Consider the following 16,316-nt stretch of genomic DNA (forward strand, 5'->3'; position numbering starts at 1 on the left):
TTGGAAGATGGTGACACTTCCTCTATAGGCTCCCATTTGGTAAAATCTTGTAAATGTGATATGTGCTTAAAAGGAAGGAGCTCCATGGCTGTTGTGTGCTTCTTCCCTGAGAATCTACCAGGTTAGGTCTGCTAATTTCACTATTCAAATCTTCTATTTCCTTACTGTTGTTTCCCCATGGACGTACATTGTCAGTCAATGAGAGGTTTCACATTGTGAACTGCTGTTCCCTGTTAGGAATGTCATATCTTGAATTATTTTTGTTTAACTTATTGTGTATACTTTAATTATCTCACAGATCAGTCAGAAGTCAGAGTCTCACCAGACTTAAAAAAAAAAAAAAAAAAAAATTGTCCTCGGGGCTGGATCCCTTTTTGGAGATTCTGGGAATGGATTTACTTCCCAACTCATTCTGGTAATTGGCTGGTCTTCATTATCATTGCCACTGTAGAGTATTATTTTTGCCCTCCTGGTGCTTAGCATGGCTTCCTTCTCTGCTCATAGAATGTTTTCACTGGCTCATGGTTCCATCCAACCCCAAAGCCGACACAGGGGGTCAAGACTTTTTCACACATACTCCTCCTGGATCCCTTCTTCATCTGCTTCCTATTTCCTGCTTTCTTTTCTCTTGACTCTCAGACTCCAGCCAGAGAAAGTTCCATTCTTTTAAGTGCTCAGGTGATTAGGCTGGATCCACCAGGATAATCCAGGATAACCTCTCAATTAACTTCCAGAACTTCAATCATATCTGCAAAGTTCTTTTGCCAGGGATTAGCATGCCCATCGTGGGAAGCTATTATTCTACCCACCTCAGGTTTTCAAATCTCCCTCGATGAGAATGGATTTTTCTATTTCTCCTTTAATTCTTTCAATAATTTATTATTTCTGAGGCCATGTTATTAAGTGTAGTTTAATTCATAATTGCTCTAACCTTCTGGCAAATTGAATCTTGATCATCAGGAAAAGTTCCTTTTATTCTCTACCAGTGTCATTTGCCATAATGAGCCGTTTTGTCTGATAATAGTACAGCTACAACAACTTTTACATAATAACTGACTATGTGGTATATCTACTTCCATCTTTTTATATTTTAGCTATCTGAGTCCTTATATTTAACTGGGTTTCATGCATGTTGCCTCCATGTGGCTTTATTTTTTTAATTTAGTTTGAAAATTCACATCTTTCAACATTTTCTCCTTTACTTTTGATGTCATTTTTTAACAAGATGGTTTAAATCTACTCTTATTAAGTGTTTATATTTTACTCTGCCTATTCTGTTTCTCTTTGTCACCTTGCCTTACTTTGACAGGTTAATATGTCTATTATTCATTATTTTATTCATGTTCTAGTGAATTTCAAGTGAATTTATCTCACAGATACTGGAATTCATCAAATCCTCCCTAGACTGAAATCTGCTTCCCCAAAGTGCTCATGTCTAAGATATTATTTTCTTGAGTAGCACCCACTGCCCTACTACAAGCCAAATTTTCAGAATCAACCTAAACAAAGTAGGGAGTGTCTACATCTTTTTTCCTCTACCCTCTACAGTCAAGCAGCTCTCCTTCCTGTGAAGCTTTCCACCTGGATATCCTTCCTGGGTACTCTCATTGTCTATTTCAACTGAAGGCTTTTTCCCTTACATTTCTCTGGCTCACCTCTTCAACGTGTTCTCCATCCGGCTGTGCTCCATGAATCAGCACAGCTGATGTGCTTCCATTGGTTAAGGCATCCGTGGTTCCTTAGTACCTAGAGCTCCTTCTTAACTGGCAGTGCCTTCAGGATCCAGCCCCTACTTCTTCTTCACATTTACCTCCTCCCATTCTGTCCCTCCTCATTTGCAGCTTTTATACAGAACTCCTTACAACTAAGTCAATGGCAGTGCAGGAAAATAAAATCTACTGAATTAAACAAAATGTAAGTAATAATAGGAACTGTTTACCAAATAAATTCAAAATGTCATCAGGAGACAACAGTGTTGATAAAAGACATGAAGTATGTATTTCTCAGGTCACAATAGAAATATTGTAACAATACAGTGGCATCAAATTTTATTTAACATAATTTTTATTTACAGAATGTTGTTCAGTTGCCATTCTGTAGATCAAAAATAAATGAACATTGGCAATTGCCTTGAATTCAACCTTTTAATTATGTTATAATGTATGATGTACATAATATGTGATTATATATTATATACATATATAACTTCTGAATAGTATTTTTGCAAGTTTCCAAGTTAATCAAAAACTTAGAAAAATATATGTATGTATATTTATATATATATACTCACTAAGTAAATACTAAGTCTGATATATATTCTCTATCACTGTATGATATCCTTTTTTAAAAAGAAATATATTGGGGTGCCTGGGTGGCTCAGTGGGTTAAAGCTTCTGCCTTCGGCTCAGGTCATGATCCCAGGGTCCTGGGATCAAGCCCCACGTTGGGCTCTCTGTTCAGCAAGGAGCCTGCTTCCCCTCTTTCTCTGCCTGCCTCTCTGCCTACTTATCATCTCTGTCTGTCAAATAAATAAATAAAATCTTAAAAAAAAGATTTATTTATTTTAGAGAGAGAGAACATGAGTGAGGGAAGGGGCAGAGAGAGTCTTAAGTAGACTCCATGCTAAGCGCAGAGACCAAGGTAGGACTTGATCTCATAAGCCTGAGATCCTACCTGAGGCAAAACCAAGGGTCAGACACTTTAATCGACTGGGCCACCCAGGTGCCTGTATATGATTTCTTCTTAACATCTCAAGGGGAGTGATAACAAGGGTAAGGGAACTTTTTCAGGTAAGGCCATGTTGTAAATATTTCCAGCTTTGTAGGCCATACTGGCTCAGTTGAAGCTGACACCAGCTAGACCCCAGGACCCGACCTTGACCTCCCACTTGCTTGTACTCACCAACCTTTGTCCCACATTTTCCCTTTCTTCCCCCAGCTTATCTCTTAACTCAGACAAATGGAAACCAAGAAACCATCCCTCCTGCCCTCACAAGACCTGGAGCTGGCCCAGACCACCCAGCCACTTTGAGCTAACACTTGACTCATGCCTGTGCAAAAGGACGATAGAGTGACCGCTAGAATGACTGACAACTACATTTACCTCTTTACAACACTAAAAAATCTCTGCCTGCGGAGGAACTCAAGCCTCTTTACACAGTAGGCAATGTACATATAGGCAGGCTTTCTTAAGATGTAAGCATAATTTCAAAACCACAAAAGACTAAGTAATACAATTGTTTTAAGGAATGAATATAGGATGAAATCATTACAATGGGTACAGTAAGAAAATAACAAAGAGAACACATTTTGTTTATTATTATTATTTTCTGAAACTGCCTATATTTCTGTCATTGATATTTGAACCTAAGTAAATAATCTAACCAAATCAATGAAATAAAACTACAAAATAGCAAAGCATAAATGACCTATACAGCATAGAAACCAGTGAAATCTGAAGAAGGGAACATTTTGCAGAAAGCTACATTTTTGAACTAAGTCCTTCTCCATCTGAAGCTGTGAGATTACAATTAGTCTCAATTTGAGTAAAAGGATAGAAAATGTCACTGCAGTAAAGCACCCTACCTAATACAAAGCAGTCATGCACACCCTTTGTCTATTACGAATTACAAAACATTTTGCCCTCAGCATATTTCCAAAGCAAAGTAAAAGAAAATCTAAGCTATCTAACTGAGAAGCTGAAAAGCCATCTCAACTGAAAATCACAGGCTTAAAATAACTCAAAATTTAAATTCGTTCATTCTCTCCTTCCCTCCCCCTTCCTTCCCTCTTTCCTTTCTTCCTTTCAAGAGATCATAAACCATCCACCGATTGAGAGATGGCAAGGGAACATTCTTCCAGAAACGACCAACAAATTATCTCTAATAAAACACATCATGTCACAGCAGCTAAGTACATTAAAGATGATATTTAAGGTGATAAAAAGAACAAATTAGTATTGACTAAAAAAAAGTACACCAACTGTGAAGAGATCATTAAAGACCAGGACAAATATAACCTCTATATAATTTTGCGATTATTTCTTTGCAAGCTTAACTGTCTGTCTTGACTTGCCCTTGTTTGCTTTCTATGTCAAAAGTAATTTGGGGGGATGAGATGCATGTGTTATTAGAGACATCACAGCCTGAAAATATTTATCCTTAAAAATTGCTTAAGAATGATCATCTACAATTAGACCATGCAATCTGTTCTTCAAACCAACTAGACTAATTACTTAATGATACAACTGTCCAAAATTACTTGAGAGTCTTCAATTACCCAGAGAGAAAAAAATACTTGCAATGCCTGATGTCCTGCTCACAAGCAAGGAATTATAATTCCTTCTTGGTGTCCAGACACAGGCATTGATATTTTGGCAAACTCTTGAAACACAAATAGAAGAACATGTTTACAAAGAGTAAAAAAGACTGGCCTTTTATGCAACGTTGAATGACTTAAAATAGGCTCATACAATGTAACATTTCATTTAACAGTCCTCATTTTGATAGTAATGCAAAATATTTGAACATTTCCTGCTCTTACTAATTTTTCCATTTGCAGATATTTTGCTCACTCTGTTTTCTTAAATTCATTATAGAATATTTTAAAGGCATTCGACTATAACAAATAAGATAACTCAATAAAAACTAAAGCAACAACAATGCTCTAACATGGGAACTAAGCCAAAAAGAAGTGGAGATGGAAGGACAGACCTGTAACTCTGGACATATGGGATTTTCCTTCCATTAATGGTGTCCATCCAGTGCAGGGACCTGCTTTGTAAGCATGAAAACTGAGGCATAAAAGGATCTAGTTCAAAATACTAACTTACCTTACACAGAGCTAAGATGTGGGACTTTTCTTAACCTCAGGCTTCTTAACCTAGGACTTTGGTAGCCTTCTACACGTTAATGGCAGAGATGAGTGGTTGGAATAGGAATAGGACATCTCCAAGGGCTAAAATCCACTAATTTTTCTTCTAGAACACAGTACATAATTTCAGTGACATGTTTGCTCCTAATGCGAAAGTGTGATGGTCAGGCTATTCTTCTGTTTCACAGGTTAACTATGTCCTAAAATTTCAAGTTGTGTATATGTGTGTGTGAATACACATATGCACACATATATGTATATATATATACACACACATACATATATATGTGTATATATATATACATATATATATCTCAACCATGGGATACACAACATATGAAATATATCTAATTTAAAACTTAACATGATGCTCAGAATAAAGAATTGTATGTAGAAAATTTAAAAAATGAAAGCAATAATTGTGTTTATAGTATTATGATATAATACTGTAAGTATAATCCCTGACACGTATTGTTAAAATCAGTTACTTGAAAGTGGTGACAATGTAGCATACACATGTCTATTAATAAGTAGTGAAGAAATTATTGAACCACAGACTTGGGTTTTATTCCCAACTCCGTGACCAGTTCAGAGCATAATGTAACCAATTCTTACTCTTCCTCTTGGTGTCTGGTTTCTCAGGTTGAATAAGGACAGTGAGTCATCAGGACTTTAATTGTGGAAACTTCTTTCATAAATCTGTAATAATGACTTGATACCTGTCTTTTGGATTTTAATGACATGTATAATATTTTGACTTCAACACTCTATTAAACTAAGCAATTTTTTAAAATTTTTGAGAAAGTTTTAGAACCTTTTTGTCTTAACTGCAATTAACTGTATGTCTTGTACTGAAAGGAGAAATCTCATGGAAAATAGCTTGTAATCTTGCATGTGGTAAAATCTATTTAATGTAATTTAATTTAAATTTATAGGCAGCCAGGCAGGAATGTAGTTGTAGGACACAGGGATACACACACACATATGTGTTTATATTTATATACAAGCAGGATTTATATGATATATATGAGTGAGCATATATGCACACACAAAAATACATAGATACACATATGTACATATATGTGCACATAATTGCAGCCTATGTACAAACATATACACACAAGCCAATTGCACTAAGAGCTATGGAAGATCTACTTAAATATGTGAAGGATTAGAAAAAGAGCTAAATTTCATTTTTTCTTGTAATTATGTTTTGTGGTTTAAAGAAGCTTTTGGTTCTTTCCAAGCAAATAAATATAAAAGAGTTTAAGCAAAATCAAATGAGGGGGATATGACCATCGATTACACATGTTCTCAGGATCAAATCACGGAAGGTACAGCCATCAAATCCATGGTGTAGGAGTGCCTCAGTGGACTTTACAGAAATGTGTGAGAGAGAATCCTATATGAGCAGGTTTGCAAAGAAACCCAGGCTTCTCCAAATAATGTTTAAGATAAAAGGTTTAACTTTTCTGTAAATTTGTATCACTCTAACTGATGTTTATCCAAAGTAGAAGTTTAGAGTCTGGATGGACTGAACATCAGTGACCATGAGCAGTCAGGGATGACTAAGCAAATAGGACATGGGCATAGTGGTAGAGTTAAACTTGAAAAGATGAATAAAAATAGGAGACTTGCAAGATGGGGAAGATTCGGTTGTAAGTACAGTGCATGGTGTGAACTTAGCCCTAGGAATGGAAATGTTTGTGAGACATGCAGAAATTAACCTGAACAGTGACACATTAACAGAGAGAACCTTACCCTAAGAATGCACTGAGGAAAGGTCAGATTATAGAAGGCCTTGAAAGTCAGCCAGTGGAGACAGATGACCTTTTTCCAGAAAATAATGAGAAATTTTACACAACTTCTGAATAGGGGAGTGATAAGTTTAAAATAGTACTTGAAAAGGTTATTTTTCAGCAAGGGGCTGAGAAGGTGGGAGGGAGGAGTGGAAGTAGTCAGATCATACAGGGCACTCTGATATTCAAACTGAACAATATAAATTTCTTCAAAAAAAAAAACAAACTAAAGATGGAACTCTAGGAACTGTTAAATGAGGTGCAAGAGTGGGTTTTACTATGAGATCTGATGTCTGACATTAATTCATCTGATACCAGTTTATCCACAGATGAAGTCAGCACTCAAACAAAGCCAAATCACATTCAAAGAGTGTATTTCAGATGCTAACATAATTAACCATGTGAGATGGTCAATTACATTAATTAGCATCTGTCTGTTTTAGCAGGAAACTTTTAAATAAAATCACCTCAAAAAAGTTAACTTTGACCAGGAAACTTGACCTGTTAGCCTTAAAAGAAGAGTTCATGATTTTTTTGTTGTTGTTGTTGTCGCTGTTTTTCTGGTTTTTTTTTTTTTTTTTTTTTTAAGTAACTCAATCTACAAAGGCTTATGTTATAAGAAACAGAGTTTCTTCCTTTTTTTTTTTTTGACTAGAAGAACATTGAGATAAATAAGATCCATTTTTTTTTAATTTTATTCATTTATTTGACAGACAGACCACAAGTAGGCAAGAGAGGAGGAAGCAGGCTCCTCGCGGAGCAGAGAGCCCAATGTGGGCCACGATCCTAGGACCCTGAGATCATGACCTGAGCCGAAGGCAGAGGCTTTAACTCACTGAGCCAAATATAGGTGCCCCAATAAGATACATTTTAAATAATTTGAAAAAGCAAGTGTGTACAGGTTAAAGGCCCAAATGCTGTGTATAATGTCCCAAGTACTTGTTCCTCCTATAAAGCAATTATGGAGTTTTTAATGTTCAAATAATATCTGGGAGGTTAAAAAAAATCTACTAAAATAAGCAGATAAAAATGTGGTTCATTAAAATTAAAAATGTGATTCATTTCTATAAGTCTAAAATATGCATAGTAGCTGATACCAGAGATACATTAGAGACATTTTCTTAGTGGAATCACAAAAAAATTAGCAGAGTAACCACTGTTGTGTTTTTTTGTTTGGTTGGTTTTTGTTTTGTTTTTGTTTGTTTTTTTAATAACATGAAAGGGCTTCTTGACCCATGGATTTTGGCTCAAAGGGAAAAAGAAAAGAAAACAACAAAAAAGCACTAGTTCTAATGAAAGCAGTAGTACTTATAATTTTTAAGAATTAATCAGCATAAGAACTGAGTTGCAATTTATTTTTAAATATTTGCATATGCTAGAATTTGATTTTAAAATAAAGGAAATAACTTCAGGTGACTGGGAGGCTCAGTCGGTGAAGCTTCTGCCTTTGACTCAGGTCATGATCTCAGGTTCCTGGGATCAAGTCCTGCATTGGGGTCCCTGCTCTGTGCAGAGTCTGCCTCTGCTTCTATAGCCCCCTGCTCCTGCCCTCTCAAGTAAATAAAATATTTTAAAAAATAAATAAAAATAAAATTAAGGAAGTAACTTTACATTAAAAGAGTGTCAAATAGATAGTCTCTTCCAAGTATTTAATTCCTATCACCACCTCAGAGATATGGAGAACAATCAGTTCAAGAAGTTATGATGAGAATAAATAACTACTGTTGAGCCTCAGTGAATGCATATGTGGATTTGGGCATGAAATTGTCTGAGATGATCAAAAATACCGATATTTTGGTCATTATTATAAGCAAATCAGATTTTGCCTATAACAAAATGAATTCCTGAGAGTTTACCAGACATCACCCAGTCTTATATCTTCTGAAGCATTATTCCTTAATTTTTTTTTTAATATATCTGAACAGTTAAACCTATTATAGTGGATAGCATCATTTCCAGGCACGCATAGTGTCTAGTGAGCTGCACAGGTCAATAAAAAGGGCACAAAGGAAGAGTAGCTGGAGACTGACCTCATTCACGGTGGCGTAGTAGCTCTCGTGTTTGAACGTGGGTGAGTTGTCATTCCTGTCCCTCACCACGATTCGAACTTCATGGTAGATCACAGTGCCCACCTTCCTGTTGATGCACTGCACTTGCACCACGATGGAGTGTATGTTCATCGGGGGCTGCAATACAGAAATCGGGCCTTTTGGTGAAGAAAAGCCTTGGGACAGAAGTGTCTCACTTATGGTCCAAGCACATTTGTTTCATAAAATGTTCTATGCTTGTTCATTTGAAATAAGAATAATCGATAAAAATGGATCCATTTTCCATCTTTTAAGGATGAGAGAAGCAACTGTGATTATTTCACTGTTGAATTTTGCATCACAGAATAACAGGCTCTCGGCAAGTGTGTGGACCCTCTGAGGATGGTAGTGAGCACAATCACAGAACCAGTGCAGAGACAGAGGGACAAAATGGAGTCTGTCCCTCCTGGAGTTAAGAAAGCAATGATATGAACTTGCCATCTGTAAAAACAATGTGTTCATGGTAAAATCTCTGGGGAAGAGCGGTTGCATATCATGCATGCTCATTTACACTTTTGCTAAAATATGTTTATATCTGATAAAAATTAAATATAATCAAAAGAGAATCCATTCACAATCCACCAAACTTACTCGTTCTATACATTTAAATGCTTCTTTGCTGATCTTTCTTTCTCCAAATATACACCTATTACACATGCACACACACACACACGGTAAATCATCCCATGTGTGTAAATATAAATTTATTAAGGCATTTTGGTGTATAATATAATGCTGTATCATGTGATTTAACCATACTGCATTATAAGTCCATAGCATAATTTCTCTTGATACAGACTAATAATAAGATATTCTATGATATCCATTTTTATCATTATAAATCATATTTCAGTAATAATCTGTATATAAATATATGCCCACTTGTCCCCTTTTAATGATAAATTCCTGAAGGGGAAAAGTGTCATCCAAAGGGCACTTAATAGCTCAGGTCACATGGCCAAGAGGTTCCAGAATTGGGATGCAAACCTACATTTCTTTGACCTTTGAGTCAATGTGTTTAATGTTACAAAATATTCCTTTGTGGTTTTAAATTCTTCTTCTAGCTTATAAAATTTTCCCTATAAATACATCACTCTATCAGAATGACATATTCTGGCTACCTGTTGGAAAGATGAGATCTCCAGTCGGCTCTCTCCTTCCAACTTCTCCCCTCACTGTTTATCTTTCTTTATTGCTTTTCTCACCTGCTTCTTGGCATATTATACATTTTACATATTGATTTCAGCCTGCCTTCCTTCACTGGGCTGGAAGGTCCATGAACCTAGTGTTGGATGTTATCATGACTAAGGCTCTGTGTCCAGTAACCACACTGTGCCTACAGAAGGTAATCTGTTCATGTCAGACTGTGTGGCTTCTAGCCACTTATGGAGACCTACTAACCATACATTTGGAGCAAAATCGGGATAAAAATACCAATACGATGGGATCACCCTAAGGATCATCTGAGGTTACCCTGAGCCAGGCACACCTATAAACACCTGTATTTTTTTATTTATAACCCACGAAAGCAAAATGCATGGAATTTATGAAATACAAACTGATAATCTTGGATTATGAAATAACTTATTAAATTTTTGGATTGAAACTAATTTAAAGACACAGCAAGGGTCACTGGAGGCTAGGATACGTTCATTAAAAATGTCACAGGCCACATTTCTAAGTGAGAAGAACACTGTAGGGACCATATCTAAACTAAAGCTAACTTTGTTGAATCTCAAGGTATTTTTTTACAGCCGGTAAAGAAAAAGGCATTTTAATTTATTTGTACCTGACTGAATAAATGTACCTAGAGAGAATAAATTTAAGAATTATTAACATATGCAGGCAGGTACCTGGTAAAGGGCTGTATAGCTCTGTGTTTCCCTTTTAATTACTGACATAATGATGGCATTAAAGTCCTGTGTATAAAATCAGTAAATGTCACAAAGCTCAGAGGGATATATCATACATTTAATGATGAAAGGCAGCATTCCAAATCATTTTAATAAGTCAGAATACCAGGTTATATAATGATGTATTTTTACAATAATATCTTTAATTCACCTTGTTGGTATCAGGACAAACAACAACAATAACAACAAAAACCACCTTAATTACCCATGTACACTAAATGGCTATGAACATTCATGTGAAAATATAACAATGACATTTTGATGAGTAAAGAATGGGTTTACACACCGACACTGTAAATGGATTGCAGGGGCAGTAAAGTCATACAAACTTCATATTCATTAATAATATCCATGCAGAGATTGGTGGACTAGAGTGAGCACCATTTTATAGACAGCTGTGAAGTCTGAACACCTTGAGAAAGTGTGATAAAAATTGAGGATATTTAAGCTAAAAAATGCAAGATGTATCAGACAGCTGAATGGTTATTTTGAGAAGCTTTACTAGTTTATTCATTGTAGTTTCAGAGAGCAGAAAGAACCAAAATGAATAAAAATTTCGCAAAGCGTGTTTTTTTTCTTCAGTATAAGTAGTGGTTTTGTATTAATCCAAAGCAGCACAGAATTGAATGGACCATCTCATAAAGCAAGCCCATCCCTGAAAATCTGCAGCCTTGAGGCAAAAAGATCATTTCAAAAGATTAGGTCTATTTTTACTATCAGTTTGAAAGTGTTTTCTTTAATAGATTTTTAAGGCAAGTCCTGCGTATTTCAATTGTAAAGTAAAAAACAAAAACCAAAAACCAAGCAACAACAGATAAATACCCCCCCAAAATCACAAAGACAAAACAAAACAAAACAAAACAAAAACATGTATTTGTACTGTTACCGTGGATTTTAAAGGAAAGTCACGCATATTTCAATTGGAAAGTAAAAAACAAACAAAACAAACCAAAAAAACACCACAAAGACAAAAACAAAAAACAAAAAAATAAAAAACAAATACTTGTACTGTTAGCCCTTGTCACCCATTTAGAAGACAGGTGAATTAAATTCTTTTAAAGTTACTTATCTTCTAAATATTACAAGAGACCTATAAAACTGTTTCCTCTCAACTTGGAGCACTATATTGAGTGGGAGCGTGGGAACGCTGGGACAGAGAGGTCACAATCTTTGCAAGAAGGGAAGCAAATGCACATTGCACTGAGCCCCTACTTAGTCCTGTGACGTGCCCATAAATTAGACATAACTAGGTCACTTGGAGCTCTGGCCACTTTTAACTTCAGCTCCCTATGCAACTGTGAGTAACATGGATAGGCCTTAGCTTGCAATAAATCCTAAACATAATGGATCACATTGAAGGCCAGAATTCCCGGCGGCTCATATAACACACGTTGTAATCTCGCCTTGGAATGGATTCTATTCTGCTGTATAAGAAGGTCATAAATATATCAAGTAGAGTTCTATAGTCAGTGAGAGTTGAGGGACTACAAAATGCTTAGGAATCTGTTAGGGAAGTTTTAGGTTATCTTTCCTACCTGCTGGCAAAAATAAGTCCTGCCAATTTTTTCTTCCTCAATTCTCTTAAATTGCTTCATACATAAAGAAGAAGAAGAAGAAGAGAATAAAAACACTGTGTATAAATTTTTGGGCTAATTAGTTAAAACAACTACCATTCACATATACCTAGACATGCCAAGTACTCTCTCAATTTAAAAACGAATGTTTAACAGAATATATGAATGCGTATTTATGTTAACCTTCCTGTGGGTATGGGTCTTGATATGCATAACTTAAGTTTTGGAAGGACACATACCAATGGTGGATGGAGGTTATCTCATGAGTGGGTCTGAGAGTAGAAAGTAAGGAAAGAAACATTTCCAACAAATATGTTGAATTTTGTAATGTGAAGGAAGACAAAAATGAAAAATTTTATTATGAGTTTTTCAGAAAATCACTTACGATTTAACATGCAGAGTAAGGTTTCTGTAAGAAATTTACTAATGTGAACAGTGTTGATTATAGCATTCATCTTCAACCCCAGGAGAACTGAGTTTTCTCTAGAAACCATGGTATTTAGAGGCCTTATGGTTTAAAAGAGAAAACAAATTTTTAGCCAACCTGTATAAGACTTGATTTTATTTTTCCTAAAATGAAGGCCAATTTTATTCAGTCCTCACCAGAATGAAAGGATTTTGTCATGATTTGTCTTCCTATGTATTTACTACCTTTACAAAATGAAAAACCTTCATTATTTCACAAATCAACTGGAAGACAGGGAAAGGAAGTAAGATACAGTATGTTGCAGAAATTTGTTTTGTTTTTGTTTTTAACATTTTTTAATTTATTCACTTAAAAGAGATACAGAGACAGAATGAGCACAAGCTGTGGGAGAGACAGAGGGAGAGGAAGAAGCAGGCTTCCTGCTGAGCTGGGAGCCCAACCTGGAATTCAATCTCAGGACCTGGAGATCATGACCTGAGCCGAAGGCAGATACTTAACCATCTGAGCCACCCAGGTGACCCTAGAAATTAGTTTTGAACAATGAAACGAACTTAAAGGAAATGGCTGGCCAGGGTTATGAGTGTCCCTCACAAATGGAAGTTTCAAAGTACATGATATGTTGACATAAGTTGTCTAAAGAAGAAAGTGCCAACTTGATAATATAATTAGGATAATGTAATATCTAGAGAAATCTTTCATAATCAACTCTTAAGGACTTTCAGTTTAGTTAACTGTATTTATTAAATTCATAATTTAGTGTAGTTTGGGATTAATATGAAGCAGTCCTTGTGCAGTAAGCAAATCCCATAAAATTGATATGACATGAACACAACAATAAAGCAAGTCAAGACATTTTGAAGGCTTTAGAGTTTAGAGCAAGAAACTATATACCAGTGTAACATGCAGAAATCTTTTATGTAAAGAGTGGCATTTAAGGCATGTCTTCGTAGTAGATGACATTCAACTGATGGCAGACGGTAAAGGTAATTTTTAGGCATAGATTAAAAAGAGTACCAGGGAGGGGCCCCTGGTTGGTGTAGACAGTGAAGACTCCACTCTTGGTTTCAGCTCAGGTCTGATGTTAGGGTCATGGGATCAAGCCCCACGCCAGGCTCTGCACTCTGCATGGAGTCTGTTTGAGTTTCTCTCCCTCTGCCCCTCTACCCACTCTCCCTCTCTCTCCCACAAATCAATAGATAAATCTTCAAAAAAAAAAAAAAAAATCAGAGAGTACCAGAGAAGGCCTGACTACAATGAGAAGGCATCTACCAAGAAGGTAGGGACTGTGTTTGGGGCACTGAAGGTACATCAGCTTGGATCATGATATATGGTGCAAGGACTGTGAGGCAATTGTTCCACAGTCCAAGCAAGGACTGAGAGGCTCATTGTGCAGTTGTGCTGTTGGCTACTGAGGCCTACAGGCCATAGAGAAGAACACGGGCAGCCCCGTGATGACATGGTTGCTGGCCAGCGGCCAGAAGTCAAAGCTCAGCTAAGGGCAGCTGTCAGCTTAGAGTCTGGAAGATGAGAAAATGAGATGTTTGGGACTTCCATGAACATGATTTCCCTCTTTTCAAAGTTTTTAAAAGTTTGCCCAGAGTTTGGCGATAAGTGTAACAGGACTGTGCCAGAATCATATTTTTCTTTCTACTATTGTTTTAATTTATCCGTGTCATTATGACCATGACTATCCCATGCCCAAAAGTGATGAGGGGATATTGGTCAGGTGAGACACTCCTCTGGATTTCAAACATCTCATGTGATGCTTCTTCATTACTGAGATCTACTTTTCATGCCAGACAACATATTTTGGTTGTTTTATCATTTAAGACTCTTCATTTTACACCTTTGTATTCTCTCTCTCTCTCTCTCTTTACTGCAGGAAATGTAAGGAACTTCAGTAAACAGAAATAAAAATAGGGAATAAAAAAATAATGATCATCAGAGCAAGACTTATGAACCAAGCTTGAAAGCTGTCCAAGGCTCCTATGTATACCATATCATAGAGAAGTTCTCTAATTAAATGCAAATATGGGAGGCTTGAAAAGCTTTATATTTTATTTTAATGCTCAGAAATTTCCATAAAGATCATTTGTTATTTTACTTATTTTTACCATTGAATCTTAAAATATTTACTTATATATATTAGATTTTCTTTTAGTTCTATGCAGCCATACTGTTCAAATACTCCCATTAAGAGATAATTTATGGCCTCAATGAACAAAGTGCAGAAAACATGATTCATAATTCCTTCTTGGGGAAACACAGTTTCCCCAACCACTGCAGAAAGAACAGGTGGAAATGAACATGAATCTAACAGGTGGGGGGACAAAATTAAAAATGCACAGAGGGTTCTGATCTGCAGGAAGAAGAAAATGCAACATATAAACAGAGAAATGTGGTGATTAGAGATCATGTGGTCCAAGAACACGTAGATTCCTCTGTCCCTGATATACTGGCAATATTTCTACTACTACTACTACTACTACTTATTCTTCTTATTATTTTTTTACAATTTTATTTATTTATTTGAGAGAGGATGAGAGAGAGAGATGGCATGAGAAGGGGGAGGGTCAGAGGGAGAAGCAGACTCTCTGCCGAGCAGGGAGCCTGAGGTGGGACTCGATTCCGGGACTTCAGAATCATGACCTGAGCCAAAGGCAGTTGCTTAAACAACTGAGCCACCCAGGTGCCCCACATTGGCAATATTTCTAAAATCAAATTATTTTTCATGTCTATGATGTTAATATTCTTAATATTCTTCACCCACTGACTTGAGCTCATTTGGAAGCATTTTTGTGCCATCCTTATAAGCCAAAGAACTTTGTGTAAAATCAGAATCTCCTTATGCAATGATCTGAATATTCTGTCCCTCTAAAATTCATATGGGGAACTCCTAATGCCCAATAAGATGGTATTAGTAGGGAGGGCTTTGGGCTGACTGACAAATATGTTTCAATGCAGAAAATATTCAATGTTAGGTGTGATTTAAAAATGTATTACTTCAAAAAGGGAAACATACCTTTATTATGCTACCTATAAAAAATATTTTGGGGAGATGAAGGTAAGAGGCAGAATTTCTAACATCCGGTGAGTTTCATCATCTACTTCTTACTTCCCTTTAACAACATGAATCAGACGATCAGGTGATGATATTAATACCTTTACAAAAGAGGCCTTAGAGAGCACTCTGGTTCTTTTCTAGCATGTGAGATTACAAGAAGTCTGTAACCTGGAAAAGATCCTCCCCTGATCTTGATGGCACCCTGGTTCCATACACTTAGCCTCTGGAACTATGAGAAATGAATTTCTGTCATTTCTAAGCCATCTAGTCTGTGGTATTTTGTTATGGCAGTCCAAATGGGCTAAGAGCTTCATTGTATTTGAAAAGCTCAGTGGAAAAAAATTTCACTAACATAGTATTTCCAGAGCAATTTTCTCCTAAGAAGTGCTAAAATAAATTCTAACCTAGTGATGTAACACAGAGTTTTGGCAGTTGTTATTAGGGTCAAACCCTGATTGTTGGCTCTGTTTTGCTACTCAGAACATTCACATTTTTTGTTATGATTCATTATATTCACAAAATGAACAACGCTCAGAATGTTGGCAACCACCTAAAGAACTTGCATATCAGGAATCTCAGAA

The 16,316-nt window shown here is 36.2% G+C and overlaps 1 protein-coding gene across 1 annotated transcript in view; it reads right to left on the minus strand.

Moving 5' to 3' along the window:
- The window catches only part of PCDH15 (protocadherin related 15), a 1,700,294-nt gene that overhangs the window by 458,436 nt on the left and 1,225,542 nt on the right, over window positions 1-16,316 (minus strand). Inside the window, exon 9 of the mRNA XM_082719991.1 lies at window positions 8,701-8,856. Coding sequence (XP_082576117.1) covers window positions 8,701-8,856 — 156 coding nt within the window. The remainder of the gene's footprint in view (window positions 1-8,700; window positions 8,857-16,316) is intronic.

The sequence above is a fragment of the Mustela nivalis genome (genome assembly GCF_964662115.1).
Source record: "Mustela nivalis genome assembly, chromosome: 2".
NCBI classification, from domain to species: Eukaryota; Metazoa; Chordata; class Mammalia; order Carnivora; family Mustelidae; genus Mustela; species Mustela nivalis.